The 17,217-nt window shown below is 60.2% G+C and overlaps 8 protein-coding genes across 8 annotated transcripts in view; 5 read left to right on the forward strand and 3 right to left on the reverse strand.

Moving 5' to 3' along the window:
• On the reverse strand, nucleotides 1-659 carry ACA1_156020 (AT hook motif domain containing protein; the record flags this gene model as incomplete). The annotated part of the gene is made up of 3 exons (XM_004334485.1): nucleotides 1-145; nucleotides 282-412; nucleotides 595-659. Coding segments are annotated over 3 exons (341 nt in total), but the record flags the coding sequence as incomplete, so codon positions are not given.
• Nucleotides 660-968: 309 nt separating this feature from the next.
• ACA1_156030 (uncharacterized protein) lies at nucleotides 969-5,511 on the forward strand (the record flags this gene model as incomplete). The annotated part of the gene is made up of 16 exons (XM_004334486.1): nucleotides 969-1,052; nucleotides 1,149-1,251; nucleotides 1,332-1,559; nucleotides 1,631-1,699; nucleotides 1,775-1,858; nucleotides 1,934-2,008; nucleotides 2,095-2,238; nucleotides 2,326-2,400; nucleotides 2,484-2,538; nucleotides 2,619-2,685; nucleotides 2,782-2,860; nucleotides 2,941-3,029; nucleotides 3,118-3,478; nucleotides 3,552-4,175; nucleotides 4,259-5,344; nucleotides 5,432-5,511. The coding sequence occupies 16 exons, from the start codon at nucleotides 969-971 to the stop codon at nucleotides 5,509-5,511; spliced, it is 3,303 nt and encodes a 1,100-aa protein (XP_004334534.1).
• A 194-nt stretch (nucleotides 5,512-5,705) lies between these two features.
• ACA1_156040 (fungal Zn(2)-Cys(6) binuclear cluster domain containing protein) lies at nucleotides 5,706-8,537 on the forward strand (the record flags this gene model as incomplete). Its single annotated transcript, XM_004334487.1, has 7 exons — nucleotides 5,706-5,800; nucleotides 6,051-6,163; nucleotides 6,289-7,511; nucleotides 7,608-7,693; nucleotides 7,775-7,889; nucleotides 7,961-8,050; nucleotides 8,304-8,537. 7 exons carry the CDS (start codon nucleotides 5,706-5,708, stop codon nucleotides 8,535-8,537), a joined length of 1,956 nt encoding a protein of 651 aa, XP_004334535.1.
• A 383-nt stretch (nucleotides 8,538-8,920) lies between these two features.
• ACA1_156050 (Armadillo/betacatenin-like repeat domain containing protein) lies at nucleotides 8,921-11,337 on the forward strand (the record flags this gene model as incomplete). Its single annotated transcript, XM_004334488.1, has 12 exons — nucleotides 8,921-9,281; nucleotides 9,354-9,473; nucleotides 9,553-9,681; nucleotides 9,774-9,905; nucleotides 9,943-10,101; nucleotides 10,162-10,287; nucleotides 10,354-10,482; nucleotides 10,546-10,674; nucleotides 10,732-10,817; nucleotides 10,883-10,922; nucleotides 10,977-11,102; nucleotides 11,180-11,337. 12 exons carry the CDS (start codon nucleotides 8,921-8,923, stop codon nucleotides 11,335-11,337), a joined length of 1,695 nt encoding a protein of 564 aa, XP_004334536.1.
• Nucleotides 11,338-12,177: 840 nt separating this feature from the next.
• ACA1_156060 (uncharacterized protein) lies at nucleotides 12,178-14,264 on the forward strand (the record flags this gene model as incomplete). Its single annotated transcript, XM_004334489.1, is given in 8 exon segments — nucleotides 12,178-12,203; nucleotides 12,321-12,448; nucleotides 12,601-13,267; nucleotides 13,349-13,460; nucleotides 13,553-13,756; nucleotides 13,851-13,925; nucleotides 14,018-14,088; nucleotides 14,099-14,264. The coding sequence occupies 8 exon segments, from the start codon at nucleotides 12,178-12,180 to the stop codon at nucleotides 14,262-14,264; spliced, it is 1,449 nt and encodes a 482-aa protein (XP_004334537.1).
• A 35-nt stretch (nucleotides 14,265-14,299) lies between these two features.
• ACA1_156070 (Aminoacylase) lies at nucleotides 14,300-15,125 on the reverse strand (the record flags this gene model as incomplete). Its single annotated transcript, XM_004334490.1, has 4 exons — nucleotides 14,300-14,454; nucleotides 14,528-14,611; nucleotides 14,733-14,887; nucleotides 15,001-15,125. The coding sequence occupies 4 exons, from the start codon at nucleotides 15,123-15,125 to the stop codon at nucleotides 14,300-14,302; spliced, it is 519 nt and encodes a 172-aa protein (XP_004334538.1).
• A 22-nt stretch (nucleotides 15,126-15,147) lies between these two features.
• ACA1_156080 (aminoacylase 1, putative) lies at nucleotides 15,148-16,480 on the reverse strand (the record flags this gene model as incomplete). Its single annotated transcript, XM_004334491.1, is given in 8 exon segments — nucleotides 15,148-15,197; nucleotides 15,210-15,280; nucleotides 15,342-15,475; nucleotides 15,553-15,690; nucleotides 15,776-15,868; nucleotides 15,973-16,041; nucleotides 16,104-16,205; nucleotides 16,286-16,480. 8 exon segments carry the CDS (start codon nucleotides 16,478-16,480, stop codon nucleotides 15,148-15,150), a joined length of 852 nt encoding a protein of 283 aa, XP_004334539.1.
• Nucleotides 16,481-16,704: 224 nt separating this feature from the next.
• The window catches only part of ACA1_156090 (gamma-glutamyltranspeptidase), a gene marked incomplete at both ends in the record, with an annotated part of 2,118 nt that continues 1,605 nt past the window's right edge, over nucleotides 16,705-17,217 (forward strand). Inside the window, 3 exons of the mRNA XM_004334492.1 lie at nucleotides 16,705-16,769; nucleotides 16,854-16,984; nucleotides 17,056-17,193. Coding sequence (XP_004334540.1) covers nucleotides 16,705-16,769; nucleotides 16,854-16,984; nucleotides 17,056-17,193 — 334 coding nt within the window. The remainder of the gene's footprint in view (nucleotides 16,770-16,853; nucleotides 16,985-17,055; nucleotides 17,194-17,217) is intronic.

Genomic DNA, 17,217 nt, shown 5'->3' on the forward strand with positions numbered 1-17,217 from the left:
AGCAGCGCCTTCAGCAGCGCATCGCCCTCGCGCTGCTTAGTCGTATGTATGCCCAGGTCGGCGCAGGAGCTGCGCGGAGAGTGTGTGGGCGATGAGTCCGGCGAGGGCGGGTTCGACACAGCAGTCGTTGACGGCAGAGGCGGCACTGCACACAACGGGCGGTGAGCTTAGCAGGCAAGAAACTGAGAACGCCCCGGTAGGGGTTCGCGCGTGGGCGGTAGCGCTAGAAGCTTCGAGCGAGTATTGCCTTTTTAATATTGGATGAGGCGGGGAGGTCGAACCTTCGGTCTTCTGCTTCTTGGACATCCTCCAGCCGCCCTCGGTGGAGGCAGGGAAGTGCTTCGGGGGTCGGCCGCGCTTCTTGGGCTCGACATCTTGGCACAATTCGGGCTTACCGAGCGCCACGCAACGTCTGCAGGGCCGAGCTCTGTAATGGGGAACCCGACTGATGAGTTAATGGGGAATTAACTGCCACGGAGGAGAAGGATGAAGGAGGGATTAAATCATACTCGAATTGTAAATGAGCAAAAAATAATCCGAGGACGTTTTCCTCTGCACAGGCAAAAGAACAAAAAGAACAAACAAATACCGTACCCATCGCAAGCAGTGTGCGAGAGGCGGCACAGGCGACAGGCCTTGTTGGTACAGTCCGAGGCCATCTTGGGGGAGCGTAATTAGCTTCAAGATTGGCGGCTTGGCTGGCGGTGGGTACGTTGGGGCGCGCTGTGCGGAAAATGAGACCGAAGAAGCAAACCCCCCGCGGAGACTTTGAAAAGAATTTTCCTACGGCCCAATCGGCATTTGTTGCGCCATGATCGGTTTTTACTTGGGATCGATATTTCCGTATGGGCCGGACGTGCCGACTGCCATTGGCCCAGATCTTTCCGGTCGACGGCAGATGTTCACCGAAAAGTGCAACCCAACAAAACAAAGAAAAAAGCCAAGAGAAAGAGTGAAGAACAGGAAGCATGCGCACGCTGGGGGAGCTCGCTCTGCTTGTCGGGCTTGAGCATGCACTGCATTGCGAGTCCTTCAAGGACCTTCCCTCGGGAGTACAGGTGGGTCTTGCCCTTCCCCCCCCCCCAAGCACCAGCCACGCGTGCGGTCCTAACGCTGTGCCCTGCTTAATTCCCCTTCTTGAATGACAGTTGCGCCTGTGGGAGGAGGTGACGCCAATGGTGCCCATTACCGCCGCGTTGTTGCGCAAGTTTGACCTCCATCTTCTACTGGAGGACAACCGGACGCTGGGCGGTACCGACCACTGCCACACCAACGTTGAGCGCTCCTCCTCTTTGCTGACCATGGGTTGGTGGGGCTGGTCGACCACACAGGAGCGAGAGGGGTTCACCGCGACGCACTCGAGCTGCTGGGCCAGTACGAGAAAGAGCAGCGACGCAGTGCCGCTGAGGCCGACGCCCACGTGGGGCTGCGGTCGCTGTGCGTGCGCGCCGTGCACCCGAAGCCCAAGGGCATGCACGGTCTCCTGGCGCCCTTTCGCCAGTTGCGCTCGTTGTCCCTGCACGTCTTCATCAAGCCCGACGATCTGCGCTGCCTGCGAGGTATCCAGCATTCCACTCGGCGCTTTGACGTTGCCATCGCCACCACTAACTTGACTCGCGCGTGCTGCCAGGCATGGCCCAACTGAGGCGCCTTGACCTCTCCAAGTCCTCGCTCTGCGACAAGGGCATGACGTACCTGGGTGCGGAATGACCGCCTGACTACAGCTGCTCTCACTCTGATGCTGACGGACTCTTTTCCCTGTTTGTGTTCCCAGCGATCGCATCGCTCGAGGAGCTCTCGATTGCCGAATGCAAGATGGCCACCGATGTGGGAATGCTGACGCTCACCCAGAAGAAAGGTGTGCAGTAGTTTGTGTGGGAGAGTGATGGAGGTGTCATCTCGCTAACCACGCTCGAACACCACCCATCACCAGATGTGTTGACCAAGCTTCGGGTGCTCGACATCGCCAGGACCAAGTTCACCCCTAAGGCGCTCATCACAGTCTCGGGTATGGCGCAATGTGAGCCACTGCATTCGCGCAGGTCGATGACCGTTCTTCTCTCGTTTTGGTTGGTTGTTCTGTTCTTTCTCCAGAGCTGGCTTCCCTTGAGGCGGTCAATGCCGCTTGCACGGACCTCGATGACCGCGCCTTTTTGCGCTGGACTCGAACCCTGCGCCTGACCCACCTCAACATTCACGCCACGCTGGTCACCGGAGAGAGCTTTCGTCACATCACTCGTACGTTGTACCCATCCTCGCCGAGAGGAAAGTGCGTCTCGTCTCGTTTCTCACTTTTTCGTTCTTTTTGGGGTGGCCTTCCCTCAGGGATGAACCACCTTCGCTACTTGGACATGTCAGGCATCTTTTCGGGCACCCAGCACAGCCCCCATGGCGTTTTCGGTAATGCCTATCCGCACGCCGCTCTAGCCGAGCCCCTTCTTGCATCCACTCGATCGTGCTCGCTAACTGACGCGCCACCGCAGCTGCTCCGCGTTTGGAATACGCGGACGTATCGCATTCGCTGCCCGGTAGCTTTTGGTACGTCGTGAGAACGCTCATTGTGCCGGCGGCCTCGCCAGTCTCACGTACCATTCTGACGCACTTGTATTCAGGCACAGGGGCTGCGACCGGAAGACGTCAAACCGCTTGCGCGTGGTGGTCGGCTCCAAGCCCGTCAATCGCCGGGTTCTTGCTCCCTCCCAATGTGCGTGTGCAGGCTTGCCGACGTGCTGACCGAGCCTCTCTTCGTCTTCGTCTTCCAATTCTTAGTTGCTACCGCAGCGTGTGCACGTTCTGGATGCGCGTGAAGCGCCCAGAGACAGTGGAGTGTGCTTGGCGCTCCAAACGGGCGTGTGCGATGGTAAGGCACCTCCACTGAGCACCCTCTCCCCATTTCTCATCATGTCACTCACTCGGTGCGTTGTCTCTTGGCTGTGGCAGGCGACGAGGACTTGGCCGATGCCGCGATCAAGCTGCTGAATTGCAACCTCACGCCGGGCATCGACATCTACGACGATTCAAACTTTGAGGTTCGTGCACCAAAGATCCTGGTTGTGCGTGGGCGCGCGCGCACGAAGTAATGCGGCCGTGATTAAGTAGCCTTTCTGGGCCACGCAGGGGTTTGTTGCCTCGCTGGCAGCCGTTAGCTTGGGCGGGCGGCGGCGATCGCGCCGGTCCCAAGCGAAAGGAGTGCTCAGGAAGCCCAAGTTTGCCAACAAAAAGGAGCGCTACGACCACTTCAAGCTCAAGGCCGAGGCAGGCCGTCATCTCCTCGAGGAGTATTTTCTGCGTCGCGTCCAGGCCAGACCGCCCGCTCTTACACCACTTCCTCCACGCGCGGCCGTCGGCCTGAGGTTCTTTGCGGCGGCCCACCTTAACTACTTCCGCGAGAGGCAAAGCAAGCTCGTGTGCGACAGAGGACCTGAAGAACTCCTGCGGTACATTGGAACCGATTTTCGATGCGGCCTCTCGCTCACCGGTACAGCGCCTGTGCTCCTCTTGGTTCTTGCCTGGCCACTGACACTTGAAACGCGCCACGCACCCGCCCACAGAAATCGACATGTTGGCCAAGAACGTGATGGTCTACCTAAACGAGCTCTTCACTCGCCTCCGAACCGGCAAGGGACACGAAGCCTTGCAGGTGTCCGAAGACTATGCCAAGTCGCCCGACAGCTCGGCCTCAGGCGACCACAAGAGCAACGACGCGAAGAACGACAGAAACAGTGGCAGGACCACCGCAAGCCCGCTCAACCTGGCGAGCCTCACACAGCGCCGCGAGGTGGGCATGGTGGAACGCGCCGTGCGGCTCCTCGCTCGTCTCGTCGCCGTGGCCGAGGCATCTCCCAACAGTCGTGTGATCGAGGTCGTTGTCGAGAGCGGCGGGCTCCGTTTGGCCGTGGACATTCTGTGGCACTTGGGCATGGCCGGCGTCAATGCTGCGCTCTCCCTCGTTTGTATGCAGATCATCGCCGATCTCGTCACGCATGCGACCCCTCACCCCATACGTGTCTGGGGTGACGCCGTCTCGCACTACTCGAGCCTCGACCATGCCAAGGCGAAGGCGGATCTAGCCTCCAGCCGGCTATGGCAGAGCCGCTTGTGCAAGGCGGCGCTGCTCTTCGCTGATGTCGACTCCGACATCGGTGAGCTCGTGCTGCGCGCCTTCCCGCTCACGCGTACGCCATCCCTCTCTAGAGTCTTTGCAAGCCATCCGCGCTTGGCTCTCAACCTCCTATTTTGAACACCACACACAACGCAGTTGACTCACTGTCGGTGAGTGGTCTGGGCCAATTGGTCATCGGCAATGTGGCCAACTACGTCAGAGAGCGGCGCCCGACCCGTGCGCGAGACTGGTTCAAGCCGTTCCAAAGGGCAGGCCCCTACACCTCCGAGATCTTGGTGGCCCTCAGGGAGTCTGAGACCCTGTCGGGGACCGCCTCCACCGCGCCCGATCGAACGCTACATCCGCCGTCGGCGTTCTTCGCACACGGCACTGAGAACGCGCTGCGGTTGCTGCTGGCGGCGATCCTGCGCTCCGCACGCGCGGCGGACACTGTTGGCCAGGAGGCCTGGGTCCGCGAGCGACGAGAGGAGAAAGGCCACGCGTTCTCGGTTGCCGGGGCCTGGGCCAAGGTCGTCGACAGCCACGAGAGGTTCGAGGCCGGCTTCTGGCGGGCCGCCTGCAAGAAGCCTGCGACCGCTCATGTTCGCGACGACTACACTGCGGACAGCCGTGTCGACGCGGCGGTGCAAGTCCGGTGCGATCAGTTCGTGGCGTCGTTCGTCGAGGCCGGCGGGGTGGCGCTGCTGGTCGACATCGTGGAGAGGGCATCCACGGAGTGCGCGGAGGAAGTCTCAACGACCCCCGGCTGCGGTGAGAGGGAGAGGCGCATCGCTCTCGCGCTGGTCGAAGTGGGCGGGCAGTACGGGGACCGCAATTTCGCTCCGCATCTGGAATGCGACCGTGGGCAGTGGCACGCGCAGTGGAGCCAATGGGAGCGCCAGCGCAGGATCGCGCACGTCGCCGCCGCCCTCCTTCGCGCGCTCGTCGCCACCGATGACCATCAGCCGCGCAACGAGGCGCGCAGCAAGGGCAAGGAGAAGGCGGAAGCTGCGGAGAGCTCCCTGCATCATCATCACTCTGGCGCCGATGACGGCATGGAGCTCGATCGTGAGCCTGATGTGCCGCTGACCAGCCTCGAGCCGGGTCCAGGCATGGACCGCCTGCTGGCCCGGGCGCTGTCGCTCCACGCCACTCGCGCCGACACCACCTCCACCGCTGCTGCCGCGTGGGAGGACGAAGTAGGCCTGCGTCCCTACCTCGACATCAAGCGCGCCAAGAAGGGTACGCAGCGCGAGGGAATCCCTCAGTGGTCGATCACTGCATTGTGTGGTGGGCTGCATTGTTGACATCTCACGGACACAAACACAGCGACCGAGGCCAAGAACCGGCTACGACGGCTCAAGAAGAAGCAGCGCAAGCAGCCTCATCCCGCGCCATCGCGGGCGTAGAGCACCTGCCTCTAGGACGCCCTGTTACGGCGTTTTATTCAAATAATAAGGCGGAAGCCCGCAAATCCGGCGTCGGTGGCTGAACCTCCGTCGGTGTCCTGATCACCTTGAACGACGGTGAGCAGTTCAAAGCTTGTCCACACCAAAATAGCTCTTTTTCTTTTTCCTTGGTGCGCTGGACACGCAGCCACAAGATGATGACCGCCATAGCGGCTCCGTTGAAGAGGAAGCAGCCTGCACTCGCACAGGCGTGCGTGCTCTGTCGCATAGCCCACACCGCCTGCACGGGGTACGCTTAGCCCCCCCCGGCTTCGCTCTTTTTTATTATTTCTTTTTCCTTTCGCCTCTGGGTAGGAGCCACATGGGGGGGAGGAGGCAACGGCACAAAGTCAAATGATGGAAAGATGAAACGTCGATTGATGAAACGTTACGCTGACGGAGAGAAGGAGATCCAAGCGGAGTTTGTTGGTTTGCGCAAAGCTGTCACGATCGCGACTGTTGCAGCAGCAGCACAACTGACTGATGGCGCGCACACAAAGCACCAAGCCCTGCCGGCGGTGCGTGACAGAGGGCACGCCGGACAAGTGTCAGTTCACCGAGCCCAAGAAGCGCGGACGCCCCCCGCGCCTCGACAAGAAGCCCAAAACCGAAGGTGCCCTCCACAATGCCCTCACGTCATTCCTTGCATGGCCTACTTCTACAAAGAATGAAGACGACAATGAAAGGCAAAGAACGAAAACGACAATCGCTGACCGACCTCCAATGGACCGACTGCAGATGACGGGCAGGCAAGCACTACCACCGCCACAGCCACCGGACCAGGTCCATTGTTGCAGCCGCAACCGGTCGCTGCCGGCTCAGGACACGGCCACGGCAACGGCCCTCGCTCATCGCCAGCTGCACAGTTGCAGCCGATGACGCCGATTGCGCTGTCGCCCTACCCCGTGCCATCGTCCTTCATCTCCCTCTTCGTCCACAACGGATCGCCCATGCAGACCCTCCCACCGCCCCCGCAGCACTACCACCACCAGCAGCAGCAGCCTACACTGCCCCAGCCATCCCACACCCAGCCACAACAGAACGGCGCTGGCTTGCCACACGCCGCACTCCCGAATCACGCACAACAGCCGCAGCCGCAGCCGCAGCCATCGCAGCAGCCACAGCCGCAACAACCGCAGCCACAGCCGCAGCTGCAACCGCAGCATCAACAGTTTGCTGCCACTGCGAGCATCACCCACTCGCCCAGCGGCTCCGGTCCGGGGAGCTCCTCGACGTCGCACTTTGCTTCGTTCATACAATCGGCGAGCCCTTCCACGACGTTGCCTTCTCCGACGTTCAACGTCTCCACGCTCTCGTCGTCGGCGTCGCCCGTGGCTCCCCCGGCATCGCCGCCGCCGCCGCCGCCGGCCATGGATGCGCTGCTGTCGCTCCTCGTGCAGGAGATCAAGGACCTCAAGAAGACCGTCAAGACCGTGCAGAGCGAGATGGAGGCGCTCAAGAAGCGACAGACCGACCTCGAGAAGACCGTGGCAGGGTCGCTCCCGAGCTCCCAGACCTCGTCTTCCACATCGCCCACATCGGCCTACCCCTCGGCCCATTTGACGTCGTCGTCTTCGCTTTATGCCTCAACTCCGGGCGGAGGCGCGATCTACGCGAGCGGGCGAGGGTCATCGTCGCACTACCTCTCCTTCAACGCCGGCGGGCCGACCGCCGCGTCGACTTCACTGCAGCCGCTCCATTCGATGATCATGGAGCCCTCGTTCCCCTCCTACGCGTCGCTGCACGACTCGCTGGTGGTCGCGCGGCAGAACATCCTGCAGCACTTCCCGTTCCTGGCCGACTACGACCTCGGCTCGCCCAGCATACCGTTCGTTGTGGACGACATCCGCAAGCCCTGCTGGGCCTACAGCGTGCGGCCCCGGCACCTGGGAGAGGACATGAAGCCGCCGACCATCGTCTACGCCAACACCGCCTTCTGCCGCCTGACCGGCTTCGCCTCGGTAGTCGCCACGCACGCCTCACAGCTGTGCGCGCAGTTTGGCCGCCCACCTCCAAATCAGACTGACCTTTTTTCTTTCTTCTTTTTTGGTGCTTAGCATGAGCTGCTGGGCATGAGCTCGCAGCGGATAACCTATCTCGAGGACGAACACAAGAAGAAGATGATCCACTTGATCTACCAACAGTACCGACCACCTTCCCGTGCATGCGTTGTGTTCGTTGTGAAGTGGGATTCGATTCCTGCTGATTCGACCGCACCACCCAGGTCGCCGGTGCCCTACACGGAGGTGCTCAACCTGACGTTCAAGTGTCTGCGGAAGGACATGCGAGCCCTGCGACTGCATGCTCGCTACCAAATATTCTACGGCAGCAACGCCAAGGTATCTGGACTTCTCAGCGCCACGCGCACGCACACGCGCACCACAACGTGCGCTAACTACGGTGGTTGTAGTGGCAATGGGTCATGGCATGTGTGGAGCGCATCGAGCACATCCCGCTGACGCCCGAGGAAGAAGCCAAGCTCCATTCGTTGGCGCTGACGGTCTCATCCAACCCTCACAGGCCTTATTCCCAAGGTACTCGTCTCAGTCTCCCTCGTCCCTCGCTCTGTTGCTCCTTTTGTCCCTCCCTCCCTTCCCCTTTCTGAAGCCCCCGTCAACGCAGGCTTGTGCGCATATTGTGGGATTTCCACATCTGTGTCGCTGTCTCCGCAAGGAGAAGGTGCGAGCGGAGAGAGGTCATCGCCATCGCAGCCGATAGTGTGCGCGTCGTGCAGCGTGGCGCGACGACATCAGTCACCGTACACCATGGCAGAGGCCAACAACACATCACCACCATCGCGGCTCGAGGGAGGAGTGCAGAACTACGGTAGCGTCAACCACTACGCTCCGCCTGCCCCAACACAACACCCTGGAGTTCACCCGCCCTCGTCCTCTGGCGGTGGTGGCGGTGGCCTGCTGCTCCCGCTCGGCGTGCACTCTCCACCGCCGCCACAATCGCCCGACTACGGGGCCTATTGGGCCATGTGACTGACACCTGGTGCCGGCCCTCTAGCTGCTTGCTTCACGCACTCTATATTCATCCATGTTCATCTCCACCAGAAGCTGGCCAACTGAAAGGGGGCAAAAGTGTACAGAACCCAGTTTCCGCTCGCCACCCTGCATTGTGCCAAAGAACGAAGGCCGAGAACAGAAAAGAACGAAGCGGTGGAACGCGGGAATGCGGGTGGAGGGGTAGGAATTGGAAGGAAATGTCGCGGGCTGGTGCGGTCGACAGTGGGCGTCCCACTCGTGAGCTGGAACTGTGAGCCTGCTGGCCCTATTTCGGTAGGTACTGCACGGCCTCGCGAGCGTGCGGTCGACGCCTACTGTCCACCACCAGCATTGCGACAAGTCACCATCAGCCACGAGAGATGGACGCCGCACAGCTGATCGCCTCACGTCCGGAAGTGTCGCTGGAGGCCAAGCACAGCAGCGACAGCGGCAAGCACCACGACATCAAGGAAGGAGAAGATGGAAAGAAGGGCAGGAGGCGGATGAATAAGAAGAAGGATGAAGGGAACGGTAAGAGGAGGAAGAAGCTAAGTAAGATGAAGCACTACTGGCTGGGCAAAGCCAAGGAGGCCAAGCCCGATAGCGAAGAGGACACCGGCCACACCGAGCCCGTTGTCACAAGCACCGAAGACACCATCGAAGCTGCCGCGCCGGTCCGTCCCGAGCCCTCCAAGCAGGAACTCATTGCCGCCATGGAGAGCGTCGTGGCCACCCTGGGCGGTACGGTCCCTCAAGTTCATTGCAATGTCGTACATACCATCATCTGTCCCTCTTATGAACATCGCCAAACAGACAGGGCCAAGTTCGAGGAGAGTGGCGTGGACTCGGTGCTGGCTTTGATGCGCGTCTACTCCAAGGACCCGCTCGTCCAGGCCGAGATCTGTCGGCTGGTCATGGACCTCGCGGCCACGGGTCCGTCTCTGCCCTCACAACCCCTCTTCCAGTCCTTTGCGCTCATCTTCGCTTACATGATGCTTGTGTCGTCTCACAGCGCGCAACCGGGCCAAGATCAGGGAAGCGGGAGGCATCCTGTTGGTCGTGCTGACCATGCAGACCCACATGAAGGAGCACAACGTGCAGACCTGGGCAAGCGGCGCCCTCCGCAAGCTCGCCATCGATCGTACGCGCTCCCAGCGTATCATAACCCCTCCTCGAAACGTACCGCTGCAGCTGACGCCGGGGGACGTGGTGTTGGTGTTTCCCATTATACAGCGCTCAATCGGCAGCGGATTGTCGACATCGGCGGCATCGAGTGCATCCTCTCTGCGATGCTCCAGCACCCCGACAAGGCCAACCTCCAGGAGCAGGGCTGCGCAGCTCTCTACAACTTGTCCCTGGGCGAGGGTATTGTCATTTTCTGTACCTACTCAGTTGCGTGAAGGGCGCCCGTCTCACAAGTACTTGGCTGCAGAGACTGGACGAGTCGAGATCCAGCAGAACGGAGGGATCCCAGTGGTCATCCGCGCCATGAAGAACTTCAGGGATCACCCGGGAGTGACGGCCATGGCGGCGGGAGCCCTCGGCAACATTGCCTTCGATGGTACGTTCAAGTCTCGGAGTTAAATTGCAGCGTACTAACCATGGTAACCATGTCCTGTAGACCAGAACAAGAACTGGGTGCGTGACTACGGAGGGCTGGAGCTGATCATCGACGCCCTGGTGCACCACACCGACGACGAGGTCGTCGAGCGATCATGTGGCGCCCTGCGCATACTCTCCCGCAACTGTACGCCCGCATTCCCCTCTCGGCTGCGCTTGGTGGGCAGCTGCTGACGACCACGTTCGCGTGCAGCCATCAACGCGTTGGACATTGCGCGCGAAGGGGGCATACCGGCTCTACTGCAGGTCATGGAAACGCACCGGCACCACCACCTCATCCAAGAGTACAGCGCGGCTTGCCTCCAGAACCTGGCCGTCGACGGTAGGGCGTGGCCCGCACCAATCCTTGGTTTCCTTTTGGCTTCGGCTGACGACCGACGTACAGATTTTATCAGGGACCGAATCGTTGCCAGAGGCGGGGTGCGGCGCATCGTCAAGGCCATGTACGAACACCCGACCGAGGCTCCTCTTCTGGCACAGTGCTGCGCCTCGCTAATGAACTTCGCCACCACGGGTACGGTCCCGTTTACAACAACGTCTGAAGGAGACTCAATGGCCTTTTGCCCCACAGACACCAACCGCCTGGTCATGCTTTCTGAGGGGGCCGTCGAGGCCGTGCTCTTCGCCATGCAGATCAAGGAGAACGCGGCCATCCAAGTGCGTTCCTTGGTTTCAGCCCACTGAGTTCTCGCCTGACATTTGCTAACTCTAAACTGTTACAGGAACACAGCTGCGCTATGCTGGCCAACATGGCTTTGAATGGTACCACTGACCCACGCTGCGCCCACCGTGAGACTCACGGACGTCTCTCCACAGGCAAGTGCGCAATGAAGATCTCTGAGGAGGGCATCAAACCCATCCTGAGCGCCATGGCCACGCACTCGGCCAATCCGAGTGTCCAGGAGAAGGCCTGCGGGGCGATCCTCAACCTCTCCGAGTTTGGTACCGCGTCACACACGAACACCAACCACACAGTGCGCGCTGATCAACTCATCAAATTCCGCTCCCAACACCTGCAGATGTGGTGCGGCGACGCCTGAACAGGAAGCACGCGGCGCAGGCGATCATGGAGGCCATGGAAAACCATCCACACCACGAGGGCGTGCGCAAGTACACCTCGGCCGCCCTCCTGCGCATCATGAGCGACGAAGGCAAGACAGTTCCTCCCACCTTCTAACTGTGGTGCAGAAGAAGAGGAAGAAGAGTAATTGTAAATATCAGGAAAGAAAGGACTCTAACAGGAACATCAGCAACCAGTAGTGCTAGAAACAGCGTTGACACCTCCAGCTGTGGAGAAGCCGAACAGATCTCGGCACTCACACCTTGATAAGTCACTGACAGGGATAGCAGAATCTCTTTGGCTGATGGACAATTCCAACCACGACCGAGCCCAGGCAGGGCAAGTCGGATCATTGTTCTATGTTACAATCAGCATGGAGCAGGCTTTATTGAAGGTCCAAGGGAAGGTGAAGGTCGTGCACTGCCCGCTTTGCGGCCAGGCCCGACCCAAGGCCACCTTCACTCAGGACTATGTCCAGAGGTTGCGCAACCGCTGGCAGTGCAAGCCATGCAGGGTGGAGGTCGAGCTCTTTGTGGATAAGAACAAGAGCGTCTCCATTTGGAGGACTGCTCTCGGGAAAGCAAAGCCACAGTTTCAGCCGAGCTCTCCCTCACGAAGGAAATCGAGAAGCAGCTGAGCACGGCGAGGCGGGGACGACCCTTGGTGTTGACAAATAAACTGGGCCACCACGCGCTGATCACTTCATTCACCATTGCGGCGTGGGGAATGCATGTAAATAGCTGGAAAGGAAGACGCCGACCACAAGAATCAGCGGGCACTGAAGAGAAAGGCCGAGTGGCGCAAATATTGTCCGCTCGGATGATCTGCGAAACGGAGGTTTCCGTAAATATCCGAGGACATTATTATGCGCCAATCGCGTTTTTGAACCCAGGGACTTTTTCGTGGCGGAGGCCAACAGCGGGCAAAGAGCAGCAAGCAGTGACGAACCAACGAACGATGAAGCCCGCAGGCAGGAAGAGGGCGTGTGTGCCCTGCCGCGAGTCTCACACCGCGTGCGATGGGTTCGTAGCTCCCACAACAATGGACTATACGACAGTAGAGACTAATCGATTAAATTGGTTTAATCTTTGCTTGTGCAGAGGCAATCCGTGCAAGCGGTGTCTGGCCACGGCGCAGCCGCATCGCTGCCAGATAGCGCCCCCTCGTAAGCGAGGCCGCCCCGTGTGGAAGTTCCAGCCCGACCCGCGCAACCTCACGAGCGTGCCGGGTGCCCTGCCCATCAATCAACCACCCCCTAAGAAGCCACGACGTAGTGAACACCATGGTACTTTGCTCTCCCCTTCAAAGTACCCCCCTTTGGCCTGGTGCTGGTGGTGTGCTCATCGTTGCTTGTATGTGGCGCGGTGCCAGTCCCACCAGCACCATCTGGCCTGACCTACTCCTCTGAGGCCTTGTACGTGCCCTCCTCCGTTCCGCCGACGGCCCACTGCCTTGTCCCAATGGCCGCGGGTGCCGGTGAGCAGCTGCCTCAGGCCCCGCCGGCGCCCCTCCTTCCTACCCCGCAACACCTGCCTACGCCCTCGCTCGTGCCCGCAGTCGCAGCAGGAGCGTCAACGCCAGCGCTACCCTCTTCGCTGGCCTCCCCGTTCGATCAGCCCCAACCACCGCCCACGCCCAGTTCGAGCCTGGTGGAGGACAAGGTGCGGACGGTGGAGTCGGTGGTGGGCCTGCTGATCGAGGAGCTCCGGAGCGTGAAGCGGGACAACGAGCTGCTGCGGGACGAGATCACCTCCGTGCGGTCGCAGCACCAGCAGACCGAGGCCCACGTCCTGCGCATCGCCGAGACCTACCAGAGCGCTCCGGTCCGCGCCCATTCCTCCAGAGGCGAGTGCGCTTCATCATCATCTTCGTCGTCGTCGTCTGCGGTGTGGGTGCCGCCCTCGTCGCCCACGTTCGGGCACAACACGGGCGCTAACGGTGACCCCAACACGCCGGAAGCGCAGGCGCTGATCACGCGGCTGGTGCCGTTTGTGGCCAAGTACGACGTCAAGGCGCGCAACGCGCCCTTCGTGCTCGATGATCTCAAGTACGTCGTGCGCGATGCACCGCTTGTGCCGCCCCACAGCACCTTGGTCCAGTGACACTGACTGACTCTTATCATTCACAGTAAACCGTGGGCGGCCTTTCGTGTGCACGAACCCAAGACCGTGGCCGAGATGGTACCGCCGATCCTCTCCTACGCCAATCCCGGGTTCTGCGCGCTCCTCCGCTACCGTCTGGTGCGTCATCGCCACTTCTCTTTGTACCATGACTGTGCGCGCACTGTGGCTCACCTGTGTGTGGTTATGTATGTATGTCTGTCTGTGAACAGGACGAGCTGCTGGGGTGCGGTCTGAACAACATCGTGCGGGTGGACATGGAGACCATATTCACGATCCTGCCGTCGCTGTTCCCCCAGCGCAAGGCCTTTGCCATCGGCGACCCCTTCAAGGCGTCGTTCACGTGGATCACCAAGGACAAGCAGGCCGTCAACGCCCGAACCCGAAACCAATACTTCTTCAGCAAGGACGGCTACGTACGTCGTACACTGCCTTACCTTCGTTCTTCTTCGTTCTTCCTTTATTTCTTCGCGCAGTCGAGGCTAATAGATTGTTTGTTCGCGTGGCCAGGCCAAGTGGCGTATCACAGTGGTGGATGGCCTGGTCGAAGACAGCCCGCGGTTCGTGCCGCTCTCCATGCCCGAGGTTTACCGGTACTTGGGCACCTGGATGAGCGACGCGCAACACCAACAGCAACAACACGACCTGGACTCGCCTCCTTCTCCACCCTCACCCAGCTGGGTATCGTCGTCGTCGTGCTCAACTTCATCTTCATCGTCGCCCACGCAAGCGACATTGGCGGCAACGGGTCCGGACAGCCCCGAGCCGTACCTTCTGCACCACTCGCTACTACTGCCCGAGGACCCGAGTGCCGGCAGCCCGCTTGGGCGCCCGTCCCCGCTGCCGATCAGTGCGCAACCCAGCCCGAGCATGGACCTGCTCGAGGAATGGCTGGGCGTCTGCTACGCGTCCAATAGCCTGTGAGGGCTCATCATCGTCATTACTCTTTCGAGGGAGAATTACCTGGCGCTCCCCCCACGTAATGCATACATTTTTTTCATCACTGTGAAGAGCTTCCAACCAACCTGATGATGACTGCTTGCTCGCCTATAAGTCAGTGGCCAGCGAGAGCGGCGATGAGGGACGTGTAGATCTGCACGCCGTCGACAAACACCTGAATGGTGGCGCCCAACCAAAGGGAGAGGTTAACCACCTTCGTTCGTCGCTCGCGAGGTGTAGCGCGGTACCTTGGCGGAGAGGAATTCGTTGTGATCGTGCAGCAGGATGGGGGTCCGGTTGATGGGCGAGAAGCCAAACGCCGGGATGCCCACCTGTCTCAAGTACCGGCTGTCCGTGGCTGTTGACGTTTCAATGCGATAAGCATGCCGCACACACACAAGACACACACACGACACACACGACCACGCACGAAGAAATAATGTAGAGGCGCACCTGCAGGGAAGATCTCGGTTTCGATGCCCAGGCCAAGCTTCTGGGTGGTCTCCGAGAAGACCCGCCACCACTCATTCTCAGCGGGGTCGACAGACGTGACGCTGTGCTGCGGGGTCTTCACTACGAACTCGTAATGCACGCCCTCCTCCTTGGTCCTGCATCGCACACACCGCACACAACGCACACATGACGTAAGCAAGCCGAGGACACATGTGTACGAAACGGAAAAACAAAATGGCGGATAGGGAGACTGGGTGAGCTGTCGCACCACTCCTTCATCCTGGCTTCGAACTCGTCGAGCGGCACCGTCGGCGGGATGCGCACGTCGAACCCGGCCTCGGCCTCGGTCGGGATGACGTTGAGCGCCCACGTCTTACCGCCGTCGGTGGTCATACCCCCTTTCCGGAAATGACATTTATGAGGCGTTGAGGCGGGAGCTGACGGTACGAAGAGTCTTGAGGCTGACTGTGTGCGTACCCTGGAGCATGGTGAGGTTGAGCGTGACCACGTCGCCCAGCTTCTCTGCCTTCACCGCCGCGTGCTGGCATCTGTTGTTTGGTCGGGTCAGGTGTCTTTTGCAGGGTAAACGGAGCAGAGAGGAAGGCGTACCCAGGGTGCGCCTCGAGGCGTGCCTCCTGCTCAGCTCTGAAGGCCAGGAACTGCTGGACCGACCGCAGGAGTTTCTCCATGGCCGTGTTCTTGATGAAGCGGCTCCCGTGTCCGGCCGGCCCTGTGGATTTGACCTGATAGATCGTGACGCGCGCAGGCAGGCAGCCTCAGTGGAGCCGTAAGTGCGAGAAAGGAAGGAAGTGGGAAGGACCTTGAGCCACCACACGGCGCGCTCGCCGTAGAAGACGGTGAACTTGTCGGTGGGGTTGGCCAGACCCTCGTCCAGGGCGAGCGCCACGTTGAGGTTCTTGAAGTCATCCGTCACCACGAACTCCTTCATGCCTTGGACCTGTGGCGTGGTTCGTGTGACTCGAGATCAGCATTGACGTACGCAGGGTTCACGCCAGGGTTCACTGATGGTGGCCACGACGTACGCCGCCAATTTCTTCATCGGGCACGAACGTGAGGTGGATGGTGCGCTTGAACTTCTTGCCCTCCTTGATCAGCTGGCGCAGCGCCACGATGTACTGGATGCACACGCACTGGTACACATCATGACGGCGTATCACACCGTCACCGGTACCGTGAGTCCACTCCGTCAGGAGAACGCGTGCGGGCAGGCCAGTGGTACCTTCATGTCCTGCGTTCCTCGACCGAAGATGTTGCCCTCTTCATCTTCTACGGCCGCCCACGGGTCGACCTGACGCATGGGTGTGAGAAAAAGCTGCGCAAAGAGAAGCAGTGGGAGAGGAGGCCACTTACCTTCCACATGGCCTCGACGGCCGGCACTACGTCGTAGTGGCTGTTGAGAAGGATGGAGGGCAGCGATGGCTCCTCGCCCACCAACGTTGCTATCAAGATGGGCTGCGGTGATCCGAGACACATGAGCGCACGAGATTTGTGTCAAGCTCAGCTGAGCTACGATGATGGAAGAGTGGGTGTACCTTGCCCTGGATGCATTCCACGGTCTTGGTGTGCAGGCCCATTTGATCGAGGAGCGCCTGGAGGAAACGAACGGCCTCCCAATTGGCACCTTTGTGGCCCTCCTGAGAGATTGTCTTGATGCGCAGGAACTGCTTGAACTCCTCCACGCCCTGCTCCTCCTCAGCCGTCCGCTTTTGCACTGCCTTTCCTTCCATCTCTCTCAGATCTTCTTCTACTGTAGCCGGACGAGTCTCTCTTCGGCGGTCCTGGCTTGTCGCCGACAAAATCAGGCCAAAAAAGAAAAGAAAATCTTGAATTCTTGGAATTATTTGAGTTGTGCTTTGGCGCCAAGATTACCAACAGTCAGACACAAGCAATCCAGGATTGGCCATCTCCAGGATTTTCACGCACTGCTGCCTCTGCCTTGCGTTCACCTGAGATGAGCTATCCGCCACTCACGTTTGTGAAGTTGCCGGCCTGCTCTCCTGCATCATCTCCTCTGCGGTACGCCCTCGCCTTCCGTCTCCCCCCCTGCGAATCTGCAGCCACGAACGACTTGCATTTTATAACTTGTCATTATTTGCAGAGACGGGTCACCTCTCCTGACTCGTTCTCGCGACGCCGCTCTGCCCTCGTCACCGCTGCGCTCCACACGCGTGGAGACTGCCGCGTCCTCGCCAGCCAGAAGCGCAACCCAACCACGGCCCACCCACGGTATAGTTCTTCCCCTACCTTGTAGTGGTGGCCCGCTTGCAGAAGTGCCTTTGCTCATGTCCGTGGGGCGTTGCAGGGGCGGCCAGCTCAGCAAGCGCGGGCGAGAAGCGCCGTTCGTTCTGGAGCGACCTCTTTGTCAACTCGGACTCGTCACAGGACAACGAGGACGAGGACGAGGACAGCGATGGCGACCTCGACAGCGGGCACCCGCTTCGTTCTTCGCTATCGCTTTTGTCGG

This window comes from Acanthamoeba castellanii, assembly GCF_000313135.1.
Source record: "Acanthamoeba castellanii str. Neff unplaced genomic scaffold scf7180000084723, whole genome shotgun sequence".
Taxonomy (NCBI): domain Eukaryota; phylum Discosea; order Longamoebia; family Acanthamoebidae; genus Acanthamoeba; species Acanthamoeba castellanii.